This window comes from Lipomyces tetrasporus (genome assembly GCF_029532465.1).
Source record: "Lipomyces tetrasporus strain NRRL Y-64009 chromosome Unknown POJ06scaffold_1, whole genome shotgun sequence".
In the NCBI taxonomy this organism is placed as follows: Eukaryota; Fungi; Ascomycota; class Lipomycetes; order Lipomycetales; family Lipomycetaceae; genus Lipomyces; species Lipomyces tetrasporus.
In genome coordinates, this window is record NW_026611596.1 from 552,053 (window position 1) to 564,212 (window position 12,160).

The following is a 12,160-nucleotide window of genomic DNA, read 5'->3' on the forward strand; positions in this document are numbered from 1 at the left end:
CCAAACGCGCTCCTTTGATTGCTCTATCAGACTAATATTCGTAAATCGAATAGGAACGATTGAAAATTTCCTGTTAAGTAATGCGAATACGAAAAGAGGGAGAAGTGAACAGCAGGCTGTCATATACTCTATATCAAATATCAGAAAATTTCCTAGACGAGTCGCACTTAATCGAGCTGAACACCCGCACGCCGACTACTAGATCTTGCCAGCTAATGGCCCTTAACTATTAAGCTCGCTTAAGTCTTTTCATCGCGTGCGATCTGCAACATTTCCTGTAATTCTAAAAACAGACGTCCTCGATCAATATCTGTGATGCAAGCTGCAAGTCTCTTATTCATAAAGATTTCGTAGCATACATGTGGCACCATATCTCCATGCAGTGGGTTGCGAGCGGCGACGACGATTCAATTTGCCGTGTGCTGTCATTATATAGTCGAGGAACCTAAGATCGCGAGTCACCGGCAACTGTGTAGAAGACCTTGTTAATGTACAAACTTGATTCCCTCACTGTCAAGTTGCTCGTGCGTATGTTAAAAATTCATTTCGACCTGGGAATCTGTTTTCGCGTCCGGCGAAAGTGGATGTCTCACGACACTGACCAAATCGGACTGTTCCATGGAGAAACGCTTGTCTTCGAAATTAATATCGATTGAGCACAGTTCTCTTGTACCTTGCCGGCTGACTGGATATCTGATTAGTATTCCTTCGATGCATGACACCATAGTGGCAAAGATATGCAAGGAATAACATATCCTTTTCTTCCACCAATAAGAGCGATGAGCATCCGAGCCATTAGCCATGGATCCTCCTCATGAACTTTACGATTGATGATGTAAAATTGGTCGATATTCGTGAAGTGAATCCCAAATTCTCCTTGCATGTGCTTGATGCGACAATAGTTGGTGGTGCTTTGACATCGTACGTGAGTTGCACTTGTCGGTCAAAATCCAAATGTCCAGCACATAAACTGAGCCGGTCTGCATCCGAACCGTTGTTGCAATCTTTTACGTTCTCCGTGTTGTATCTAACGTATTAACGCCATGGATAACGTTTACGAAGGGGTACGATCCACAACCAGATAGCGGAAGCCGAGCCTCACGTAGCGTGGCGCCGATCGCGAATCCTTCAATGGCTGACCTGGAGAATGCCCGGGAGATATGCCACAACGTCTACGGTTAAGAGAAAAGCGAGAGACGACGAACGTGTTATGGGCGAGATCAACACTGTACTCGACAGTACTCGGGCAAGCTCAACACCGTGCCCGACAGACTCCCATCACCGACCAGGCAAATGACAAACGCGTTAAATTGGATGCTACATTTACGGGATTTTTTTTTGGCTGAGATACAGGAAGAGATGTCAGTTACGGAGTCGCAGGCAGTTTCTAACTACAACGAGGCATTCACGCTTCTGAAGGAGAACTCACCAGAGCAGCGATTAGATATTCAGCTCCCTTATGAAAGTTTCTGCAATTAGACTATGACTTTTCTGAACTAAAATCGGAGGCAGACATTTCAGAAGATCAGAGGTATGTTGCTCGTCACTGTTGTCAGAATATAACTAACAGTATTTAATATTATAGGTACCCATCGTTGACCTACAATAGTCTGACTCAGACAGTGACTGTAGTGACTTCCCCCGGTAGCATCCACGAAGGGGCAGCACGCTGGATCGACTCCGAGATCAGGGAGTTAGTCAAGGCATATCTATCCATTGCGATGGAAAGTGCCGTTAGGGAAACTGCCCAACAAAGCTACTATGGTCCACTTGAGTACAGGGGTCACAGTGGGTGGTAAGCTGCGTGAAGCTTTCATTGAAGTCTGGAGACCAGATTCACACGATAGGTTTGAGAGTATACATCCGATTGATTCTGTATAGATTAATGTGCTCGCAGACAGTTTTTGTAGGGCCTGTTCCAAGAGGGCATTGCCCTTGATAATCTCCCGGTCACTCTTGGACTTAGAAAAAGCAATTTGTATCCGCACGATATCCGCACGATGTATGGCAAGCCGAAGACATCGAGGATTGCATCATCCCTTTTGACATGGCAGAGCGAAAACTCTCCTCGAACCAGTCCTGATGGAAGAAATTCACAGGAGTAGCTGCTATATTGTTGCCGCCTAATATATGTGTGGGGATGCAATCCCCAAGGATGAGCTCCTCCAGGTTTGCCGGAACTTCGCCCCCGACAAAGCGCCCATCGTCGACAATCGTCTATAAAATTATATATTAGACGGAAATTTTTGCATAAGTTGCCTGCTAACTACTTACAAAAGACTGCGTAGGGTTGAGCAGGGTATCTGGCTGGCTAGTCTCATCTTCCAGGCGATAAGTCTCAAGTACTACAGTCGTAACTTTGCCAAACCCGGTGTCTGCGCCTATTTTCAGCGGTCCAAATGAATTGGCCCGCAGTTGAGGCCGTAGGACGCGCTCGACTTCTTGTATTGCGGCCATCTTCTCCTCAAGTGTCGCATAGTATTTCGTTGGTGGCCGTTTACCACAGACGCCTTGGCTGATACACATCGCAATTCCAACTCGACAGCGGAGCGCACAAACTGAAAATGAAATTGCGGCTCTCAGGCTGGCATGAGACTGTGTCAGACCCACTTCCACCGCAACCATCAACGTGAGGCCCTCCGCAGTGCGATACTGTAAGGCACCATCCCAATTCCTTGTTGTGGGTATGTCGCCAGTGTCCTTGGTATTTCTATAATCATGCGCACTAGAAAGGCGATCTTTAATGTTTTCATCGAGCCTTGGAGTCTTGTCGACTGCACGAGAGATATTTCTTTCTGAGGAGCTGACCAATCATTACGCCATGAAGCGGACTAGGAGCAGCAGAAACGATTGCGACTTTTCGAACGCCATCATACTGAAGTCTAGGGAATCTAAAATTCGGTATCAACAACTGTACAGGTGGTCAATAACAATATGGTCATACTTCGCGCCTTCTTCTTCGAGGATCTCCTGTACAGATTCGGATCTACTTGCCGGTATCTCGATTTGAGAGTCTGGAGAAAGAGGGCGCCTCACAGTATCCAGTAATTCCAAATGTTCCATAAGAGTTCATTGGCGAAATGCTCCCACAGACAAGACGACCTCAACGGCTCTCGTTGCAAGGTCCTGGCTATATACATGTCATTGGGGGACTTGATCACACCCTGTGACTGGTAAAACTCCCATGTCTATCGTCGATCGCGCTCATAATTAAAGTTGGACGGAGATGGATGATATCAGGCAACTCAGCGCTCTGGGTTGCTAGATGTCTAAGTGGACTCAGTGCTCCAGACCTGCCACGGATTTGCAAGGACGAAAATGTTTAATCTACGATCATGGGCAGACGTTTGGCGATTTGGATTCGGACTGCACTACTGCTGCAATGAAACACAAGTCGTTCAAGTTGGAGCTGCCTTACCGCAGCGCCTTCTCTAACGTCATAACTGCAGAGCCGCACGGTGCGGCTTGCCACTGCACATTCAGCGTGACTATATTGAGTGACAACTTTGGCCAGGCTGCGGCTCGTTACTACGTAAGCGTCTACCATGTCCGATTCAGGAGCTTTATGCCCCGTTTCTCACTTTGAATATATCGACGATACAAGATACGGAGGGTCACAATTCTTGGACCGGATTAGAACCCGGATCTCTTCAAGAACAGGCTCTGAGTTATATCATCGGTCGAACTATTGGCCACTGCAGCACTGGTATGTGTGAGAATTGAATAGGTCGAGACTGCTAGTTCCAAGTCAATTACTACCTGTCGAAAGCGAAAGTAACTCTTTTACCGCAGTATTAATATCACCATTGTTAAGTCGAACTTGTCCACGATATTGATCATAAAGAATGATGAAAAATTATTAGAACTCCATCAATTTCGTCCTCCATAGCCGTCTCAAAATATTACTCCACTCGTGTTCGAGACTAAAAAGTGGTTTGGATTGGGTCAGGGGTCGGAGAGGCGCAAACGTCGTTTGTGGTATCGCAAAGGTGGATACCGCTGTACGTGACCTCCACAAGCCTGAGTACCTGGAACCCAGGGGGACAGCTGAAGCTGCCCGCTGTGGGAACAGGTCCGGTGATAGTTGCTCGAACACGACCATTCTTGGGTTGAAAGCTAGCTTGTGAAACCACGGTGATTGCAACAGTCTCCTTGTTTGCTGCCGGAGGTTGCTTGCCGGCCTTGTTGAAGCATGCGAAATCGGCAGTACCCGTGGCATCAAGTTCATAATCGATATTTGTGTTTCCGAGGCCGGCCTCGTCGAAGGAGACGCTGAGGGCACCAGCCGATGTGATGGAAGCGACTGGGGTCGATTGAAAATGCGGGGCAGCCAGTGCCGTGGCAGTGAAAAGGACAAGGTGCAAAAATAATTGGTAAAGCTTCATATTTCCTGAATCAGCTCAGCAGGCGTGGAAGGTGAGCGCGGTTGAATGCACAAGAGCAGAATGAGGTTTGACAAAGCCTGAGAGTGTTTGTCGGAACTGAAATATGTAGATATTTGGTTGTGAAGAAGTTCGATCCACAGAACGAAAGGTTTTTCGACTTCACCGCTGGCTTTATGCAGATTTACGAGACGAGCGTGGGATAGAACGGAAGCGAATCAGTTCTTGTCGATCCCCCGCAATACGGAAGCTTGGCCAAATGAGTGATTTATCCCGATCGAGATCTTCTCTGGTCGCCGAATTGAACGCCGCTGTTGCGCGACGACCAGAAAAAGTACTTCATGCTTAACCGTACAGCCGTGACAGAGCGCAGATCCACGAGCTCTCGGGCCTATGCGAGTTGATCAGGTGAGTGCCAGAAATAGGCTAGTACCCTCAATGCCGTTACTGCAGGCGGTTAACATCCGTCCCGTCGACTACCTAAATCATGTACCCCCTTTTGTACAATCTCACGAAATCTCGTATGTCAACGTCGCCGCAAGATTGATCTTCGGTCGCCATGCAACATCGTGCGGCTATTCTGGCACAAAGTGGACGCCCGTATTAACGGGTCACGAGACAAAAGAAGTCTCTCGCTTAGATAGACCGTGATTCGGTCATCATGGCTCGAAGCTGCGCTCATGGATAGGATGTTAGACGACGAATCAGAAGCGGCTCATAGCATTGCTGTGATCGACAGTGCAACGTCACTGACGCGATAAATTTGAGTAAGATTCAATTTCTTGCACTTCATTATAATACGTGCGCCCCACTGAATTGCCGGACGTGATATATATTTGGGTGTGCCACGTGAAATGTGTCAGTCAGTTCGGATAGTTGCGGACACCTGAAACACTAATTCTCGCTTATGGGCTCATGGACGCAGCTGCCGTACTATTAAACTTAATCGGTTTTATACCTCACGTCGGTTCCCTCGTGGACATCCTGGAACCCATATTTTAACGAAGCCTTCTCGCGTGGCCACTTCGCCAGCGACACAGCAATGCCGTGCATTTCCGACTTTCTCCAACTAAGTGGTCTGTATATATACAAAGTATAATTTGATATTTTTGTTTAAATTTTTTATTATTTTTTTTTACAAAAGTTATTATTAAGCCTCTAGAATATAGACTTTGTGTGACCCAAACCTGAGCCTTCGTTGATGATTGATCATTTGACAATGTATGTCGTGGCTGCTGATCTTTAACTAGTAATGATTTTCAATTACAGAGGGATTTGAAAGTAATTAAAAGCCCCCAACAAGATGAGACTATTACCCGCTACGTACTCGGGAGCAACATTTGTGCACAAATGCCAAGATTTGAAGTACCAAACGAGGAAGCTGAACATGTTGAAACTGCCCATTTGCCCGATTCCACGAGCAGGGCCAACCGAAGCAGCCAACCCAACCTGATTCTTTGGGGCATAGTCCGTCACCGTGCCTCCAGCGAAATACTGGCCTAGCGCAGTCGCGAGATAGCGAACCTGCGGCTCTCTTATAGTAGCTGCATAAGAGTCGGCATTCGCTGCGTCGCCGGCGAGGAAAACATTGTCATAGCCCGGCGCACGAAGAGATTTCGTAACTTTAATCCGTCCATTTGGCTCCAGCAGGGAGGCGGGTGCAAACGAGGTGTTGAACTTCACACCCCAAGTCGACACAAACAAATCTGCTTCGAGTGTCTCCTTGGTACCATCGGCCTTGGTGAGCTCTAGAACCTTTCCTCCTGCGCTGTTGGTGCTGGTATCCGTAACTCTGGCGTTCGCAATGATGTTGACCTTCAGCTTTTTCGAGCTCCTTCCTGGCTGCTTGTCGCGTCGCCGCCAAATTTTTGGCTTCCAGGGGCTGCGACTCGGTGATGACCAGTGTCACCTTCTTGACCCCTGCCTTCGCATACTCGTGGCCAAGCTCACCGGCAAACTCGACGCCGGTGGGGCCTCCGCCGCCGCCCACGACAATTGATTTCGCCTTCTTCACCTCATTCCGCAGTTTGGCGAATGAATCATGGGTTTCCTGAGATGTCCCGACTAGCTTCCAAGGCGCTCCGTCCTTGTAATCACTGCCCGTGGCCACGAGGAGAGTCCGGTAGTCGAGCGTCCGGGTTTGTCCATCGCTCTGGGTCACAGCGACGGAGTTCCTATCAGGGTCCCAGGTCTCAACTGTGCCGAGGAAAAACTCGAATCTTTTAGCCGGGTACTTCGCAAACGCTTTGGGAATCGAGAAGAAGACCTTGTCGTTGGTAAACTGGCCCGGTATAGCAGCTCGGGGAGCTCCTATATTCCAATAGAACTCGTCGGATCGTGAGACAAGGATGACCTTCAGGTCGTGTTTGTCGGCATAGTGTTTGAGAACGTAATGAGCGAGAGGAAGGCCCGTCAAGCCGGCACCTAGGACTACGAAAGTCTTGGGCATTCTGTGATAGAGGTAGCGTTAGGGATATAATAAAGCAAGGGATAGGAGCGACGTGGAGGCGGGAAAGAAGAGCGAGGTGAGATGCATTAATACCTGCGGACGTGCTTGTTCGTCCGGGCTGACAATGAACCGTGCCGTCGGGCAGTCTCGGTCGGACGACAAAACATTCGGAAAGCCATCGCTCAGTGGCCCTTCGTTTTACTAATCCATTTGCGAGGGCTGGTTGTATGCCGTTTAGGTGTACGGAGATGATGCGCATCGTCACGTTTCTTCAAATGCGGACTAGTGAAGTCTCTTTGTCTCTTGCGCTCGCAGAGTTTCGCCAAATGGGGACTAGCCTAGACTTGGCCGGGCCTACCCTAACCCTGACCCTTTGTTTAACCTGAGCAGGCTGACATCCATCGCACACGGTGTCTCTTCTCCATACGGTCAAACCTATCGAGGCGAATCTCCACATGTCCTGCTCTGGATAGCTATACGCCTCCATTAAGCAACGAGCCTCATCCATCGGTATCACGGAGTGATTGAAACAGGCTCCGCCATGCATATGCAATCAAACCGAGCATGCCAAACTTGCAGGGCGCGGCGCATCAAGGTAAGTTGCAAGAAACTCCAATCAATGACTCGAACTGATGAGCAATAGTGCGACGGAGCGAAGCCAATATGTCAAAAATGTGTCAAATCTCACCGAACTTGCGTAGAAGCCGATGCGGCTAAGCAACAATTGTTCGCCATCCACATCGAGAATCAGTATGTACGTACTCCCGGGGTACAAAGTGCCTGTCCCCAACGTGACTGTCTTATCGAATCTTACGCGCGATCCCTGTTGAGAAGGATTTCGTATATTAGGTTGTATGAGATAGTGGCTTTGAATCCATCCCTCTGACGAACTTCACTGACTTTGTTACCCCACATTTAGACGACCGGAGAGAAAAGACGACCAAGGGGTCCGCGCTCGAGCCTCGTTCCTATGCAACCTAATTTCGATCTCAAGACTCGTGCACATGCATACTATGTCCAAAATCATTTCCAGGTATTCCAGGATATGCCCGCGTTGCTGCGACATGGACTGAATGTCTTCACGAATGGAAAGCGGAGGGCAGAAGCTCGCCGGTTGTTGACCTAGTCTTCTCATCTCTTGCACTTTCGGTATTTGCTCGATTCCAGAAGTGTCGGCCCGCTGCGACTGAGGCGTGCAAGTCCTACCTTCGCCTGCTTCAACATATGCAGAGCCGCATCCTGCACGTCAACAGCGGTAATCCGGACGCAGACGAGATCGATGCATACTTACTGGCGGCTCACTTTATGGCTCGATACGAGTCGTTTGTGCAAAACCACAGCGATGTGGCAGACTCGGAGCCTCTCAAGTCGATGAAGGTGTGGTTCCATTTCGATGGTGCAGCGGCAATTCTTAAATCCTGGTACGACAACCGGCACCGCTACAACCCAACAGCTGCCATAAAACAAACTAGGAGGAAGTTGCTAAAGTCCTCTCTGCTGCGCGAGCAACCACTACCCCGCTGGCTAGCGGATGGTGGTCTGTTTGGCGAGGAGGATATCGCGCTGGAATTCGATCGTTTTATCATTCAGCTCATTGACATCCATCACAAATACTTGAAACTCAAACAAGTATCCGAAGATGGACAATCAATTGCCCTAGAAGTTGACGACGTAATCAGCGAATCGCGCAGGCTCGACCAGGATATCCAAGACTGGTCCACCCGGCTTCCGAACAAGTGGTCGTATGACAAGCACATCCTACCAGAGACCTGCAACTATTCCCAAGACGATTTCTATTCTCCAACCATATTCACCTGTGCAAAGCCTGGCTACACTGCCCTATGGAACGAATATCACGCCACCCGAATGTTGATCTCTTACACCCGCCTGCGAATCCTCGACCTTGTGGTCCCACAGCCCAACTTCGCATATCAATCGGAAACGCTCGAATGTCTAGCTCAACTCAACTCGTCAGCCGACTCTCTCGCCTCATTTATTCCTTCCTGTCTCGACCGCATTCGCATGCGTTCCCATCCGACATCAACAGCAAGCGTGGAAATCTCGAAGGAGCCTTTCAAACCCTATCTAGCTAATCTGGTCGTCTGGCCCATGTCCCTTGCCTCGAGTCTGCAGAAGTTGCAGCCAGCGCAGCAACAGTGGTTTCGTTCGGGAGTGTTCCGGATCAGCAGCACGTCGAGCGAATGTTTACTTGCCTATGCCATGAGCGATTATTGGAGTGTTCTTTGATCAATCACGACTAGATAAGAACCTGATAGATCTAATTTCAGACACGGAGATCCAAAGCGATCGAGGACAACTATGGGGCTTAGGTGAACCATAGCGCGCATTGTTGGCTTGTATCACAAAACAATAAATTGAGATCAAAATACTTCCAAGACTCTTCCTCACAATGCGATGCTTATAACTAATTGAACCGACATCGGACCCCACAAGATTAGACTGCTACTTTCCATCATCCATTCTCCTTGCTCTCACTTCCTGCAACTTTTGCACCAATTGCTTATGTACCTTCCTGTGCTCCCTCCATTCGCAGGCTGACCTCCTCGACCGCGCCGCCGACGCAATCATTTTGATGGGAACTAATTTGCATACATGTTCAATTCAAGAGGATATACGGTAGGTCGTCAACAACTTTCAAGTTCACCACATGCCTTTAGCAATCTGCATACTCGTCCTGGACATACCTGATGCGCCCATGACCGCCGCGACCGCCCCTCGCACCTCGACCTCCTCGACCTCTGCCTCCTCTGCCTCCCGGATCTCTGCTTCCTCTGCTTCCTCTGGCTCCTCGACCTGTTCCACGCCCACGTGTCGAAGTGCCGTCTCCCCATGCCCAATCCGTCTCCGCGATCCAGTCCGGAAAAATCTCATCGGATTCTCCACAGCTATCAACCTCCCAATCAACCTCCCTCATCTGTGCTCTCTTCTCCTCGACGTCTTCATAGCCAACGTCACGCAGCTCCCACCATTCGTCCTGCTCGTCCTCCGTGAGCCCTTCTCCAACTGATTTGTCTGCGAGCTCAGCAAATCGTCTTTCTTTGTCGCTGTGCGGCGAGCGAGGACGACCGTATTCGGTGAACCGGCATATCTTCCTCCGCTCTCGCGGTGGAGGAGCCAAACCTAGATGCCTGACGCCAAGTCTTGCGGAACGCGTACTTCGTGCAGGCTGACGCTCGGGCTCAAAATTTTCATCATTATCATCGTCTCGTCATCATCTTCATTACGTGTGTTCCATGGTGGTGTCCATAAGTCATCGGACTTCAAGCCGCACCAGTTAATCAATCTATGATCAAGCTTGCAAAATGACTAACAATCAGGGTTGGACTCGCGATGATATGTTAGATCCAAAAATGCAAATGTCGTACGTAGCTTTGTATTTCAAGACTGTAAAAGAATCGCCCTCAGGGTTCCAAGACTTCATGAGGTCAGTATTGCATTATATTTAGACAATTATGGAGTCTCCGATGACATAATTTTATTGCATATTCCGCTGTATCGTCGCTTCTATCATACTAGGTGCGGACAAGTCCGTCTCGTGCTTACCTTACCCGGATTTAGAACTGATACGTCATTATGGCACAAGGTCAGGCAGGGTAATGATTGTGCAGCATTAAATCCCAGTAGTACATAAGATATCTGGGCCAATTGAAAAGTAATACTACTTGAGCTCACCTTTTGATTACAGATCTAATAGCTTGCGGCATAGAGCTAAACCCGACTCCCTCCCAAAATGGATTTCTTGAAATGGACTCGTCAATCTACGAGACTTGGCCTTGGAGCTTGGGAATCTACCTTGATGATAAAGCAGTTCGTATTGCGCTGGGTAAGTAGTTTAGCTGTTTTGTGTACTTCTAACGGCTCAAATAAGTTCCAGGATTCTCTGGCTGGGGTAGCTATCTCTCTGCAATTGTATAGCCCACTTAACGTAACCTCCATTTCTCGTGTAGGTATAGCTCGGGCCCATTTTGCGCAACTACTTTCATGCGATCCATTGCCGAGTTGAGAAAGGTACCACTGTCAAAAGGCATAATATTGTCCTCGATGTTGGCCGTGCCATTCGTCATGCGGACAGCAATTACTTGTTATTTTAAGATTAAGTGTGACAGGGAGGTACTCATGGGCGAGTTCGAATCCATCTTGAATCAGGTCCTGAAATAGCCTGTATGTGAGCAGATTAATCCCTACAGAATCAATCGGACGGTATACTCGCAAACCTATCTTGTGAATCTGGTCTCCAGACTTCAATGAAAGCTTCACTCAGCTCACCAACCCATTGTGATCCATGTACTCAAGTGGACCATAATATTCTAGTGCGATGTTCGTTTCGACAGTTTCAACAAGGCTTTGTCCCACTGCTAGCTTCTCTGCTCTCACTCCTGCGATATTCGAATACCGCGTATCAGGATTTCTGAACCTTGGCGATTCAGTAAAGCACAACAATATGACCACATTAACGCCCTTGCCATTGATCCATATATCCTTGTCATCAAGAACCTTGCCATATGTCTCACTTGTCGCTACTTCAATGGCAATCATCATTTCACCAGTGCCATACTTAGTCAAATACAAGAATCCTCCACTGGCTCTTTCCTGCTCCTGGTGTACTCACCATGACCGAAAGACTGAGTGGTAGATCCAGAGTGGAGAATATTTCGAAGTGTATGCGGACTGCGCGTAGAGAGATATCCCTTAATGAACTCCTTGATCTCGGAGTCGATCCAACGCGCTGATCCTTCATGGATGCTACTGGGGCAAGTCACCACAGTCACTGTTTCAGGGAAGTTATTGTACTCCAAAGAGGGGTACCTATTATATCGAATACTATTAGTTATTTTCTGATAACAGTGATAGCCGAACGTACCTCTGATCCTCAGAAATACCTTCTGCTGATTTAAGTTCAGAAAAGGCCTGGTCCCATTGCAAAAACTTGTCATATGGCAGTTGAACATCTAATCGCTGCTCTGGGGTGTTTTCTTTCGGAAGCGTGAATGCTTCGTTGTAATTAGAACGCACTTGCAAGTCCGTAATTGGCGTCGTTTCTGAGATCTCAGCAGACAGAGGGGACAGCGGCACTGTCCAATGTAACTTGTTTGCCGTGCTCATCTGCCTGGTCGCTGACGGGATTACTGTCGGTAGCGGTGTTATCGCGGATGCCGCGTGTGGCCTCATGCACTCGCCTTTCTCTTGACTGCAGTCCCCGTTTCATCTCCTACGGCGCCTTTGTCTCATGGCGTTGGCTGGTTTCGGCTTGCTCCTTGACAGACAGAGTCGCGATTCGTGAGGCTCGACTGCCGCTAGCTGACTGGGG

The 12,160-nt window shown here is 48.6% G+C and overlaps 6 protein-coding genes across 6 annotated transcripts; 2 read left to right on the top strand and 4 right to left on the bottom strand.

The window, feature by feature from the left end:
• Positions 1-1,359: 1,359 nt before the first annotated feature.
• POJ06DRAFT_284426 (uncharacterized protein) lies at positions 1,360-1,880 on the top strand (the record flags this gene model as incomplete). The annotated part of the gene is made up of 3 exons (XM_056190159.1): positions 1,360-1,465; positions 1,513-1,531; positions 1,586-1,880. The coding sequence occupies 3 exons, from the start codon at positions 1,360-1,362 to the stop codon at positions 1,797-1,799; spliced, it is 339 nt and encodes a 112-aa protein (XP_056047041.1). The 3' UTR covers positions 1,800-1,880.
• On the bottom strand, positions 1,881-3,063 carry POJ06DRAFT_284428 (uncharacterized protein; the record flags this gene model as incomplete). The annotated part of the gene is made up of 4 exons (XM_056190160.1): positions 1,881-2,217; positions 2,275-2,774; positions 2,809-2,891; positions 2,945-3,063. The coding sequence occupies 4 exons, from the start codon at positions 3,061-3,063 to the stop codon at positions 1,963-1,965; spliced, it is 957 nt and encodes a 318-aa protein (XP_056047042.1). The 3' UTR covers positions 1,881-1,962.
• Positions 3,064-3,798: 735 nt separating this feature from the next.
• Positions 3,799-4,647, bottom strand: POJ06DRAFT_4742 (uncharacterized protein). Its single transcript, XM_056191095.1, has one exon. The coding sequence runs from the start codon at positions 4,383-4,385 to the stop codon at positions 3,924-3,926; it is 462 nt and encodes a 153-aa protein (XP_056047043.1). The 5' UTR covers positions 4,386-4,647; the 3' UTR covers positions 3,799-3,923.
• Positions 4,648-5,645: 998 nt separating this feature from the next.
• POJ06DRAFT_293468 (fad binding protein) lies at positions 5,646-6,831 on the bottom strand (the record flags this gene model as incomplete). Its single annotated transcript, XM_056190427.1, has 2 exons — positions 5,646-6,172; positions 6,198-6,831. The coding sequence occupies 2 exons, from the start codon at positions 6,829-6,831 to the stop codon at positions 5,646-5,648; spliced, it is 1,161 nt and encodes a 386-aa protein (XP_056047044.1).
• Positions 6,832-7,258: 427 nt separating this feature from the next.
• POJ06DRAFT_284430 (uncharacterized protein) lies at positions 7,259-9,078 on the top strand (the record flags this gene model as incomplete). The annotated part of the gene is made up of 5 exons (XM_056190161.1): positions 7,259-7,426; positions 7,475-7,585; positions 7,751-7,884; positions 7,935-7,980; positions 8,002-9,078. Exons 1-5 carry the CDS (start codon positions 7,373-7,375, stop codon positions 9,076-9,078), a joined length of 1,422 nt encoding a protein of 473 aa, XP_056047045.1. The 5' UTR covers positions 7,259-7,372.
• A 1,878-nt stretch (positions 9,079-10,956) lies between these two features.
• POJ06DRAFT_284436 (uncharacterized protein) lies at positions 10,957-11,955 on the bottom strand (the record flags this gene model as incomplete). The annotated part of the gene is made up of 3 exons (XM_056190162.1): positions 10,957-11,369; positions 11,420-11,658; positions 11,714-11,955. 3 exons carry the CDS (start codon positions 11,953-11,955, stop codon positions 11,110-11,112), a joined length of 741 nt encoding a protein of 246 aa, XP_056047046.1. The 3' UTR covers positions 10,957-11,109.
• Between the last annotated feature and the right edge of the window lie 205 nt (positions 11,956-12,160).

Coding starts and splice junctions, on each gene's coding strand:
- POJ06DRAFT_4742 (XM_056191095.1), bottom strand. CDS start 4,385: ATGAAGCTTTACCAATTATTTTTGCACCTTGTCCTTTTCACTGCCACG.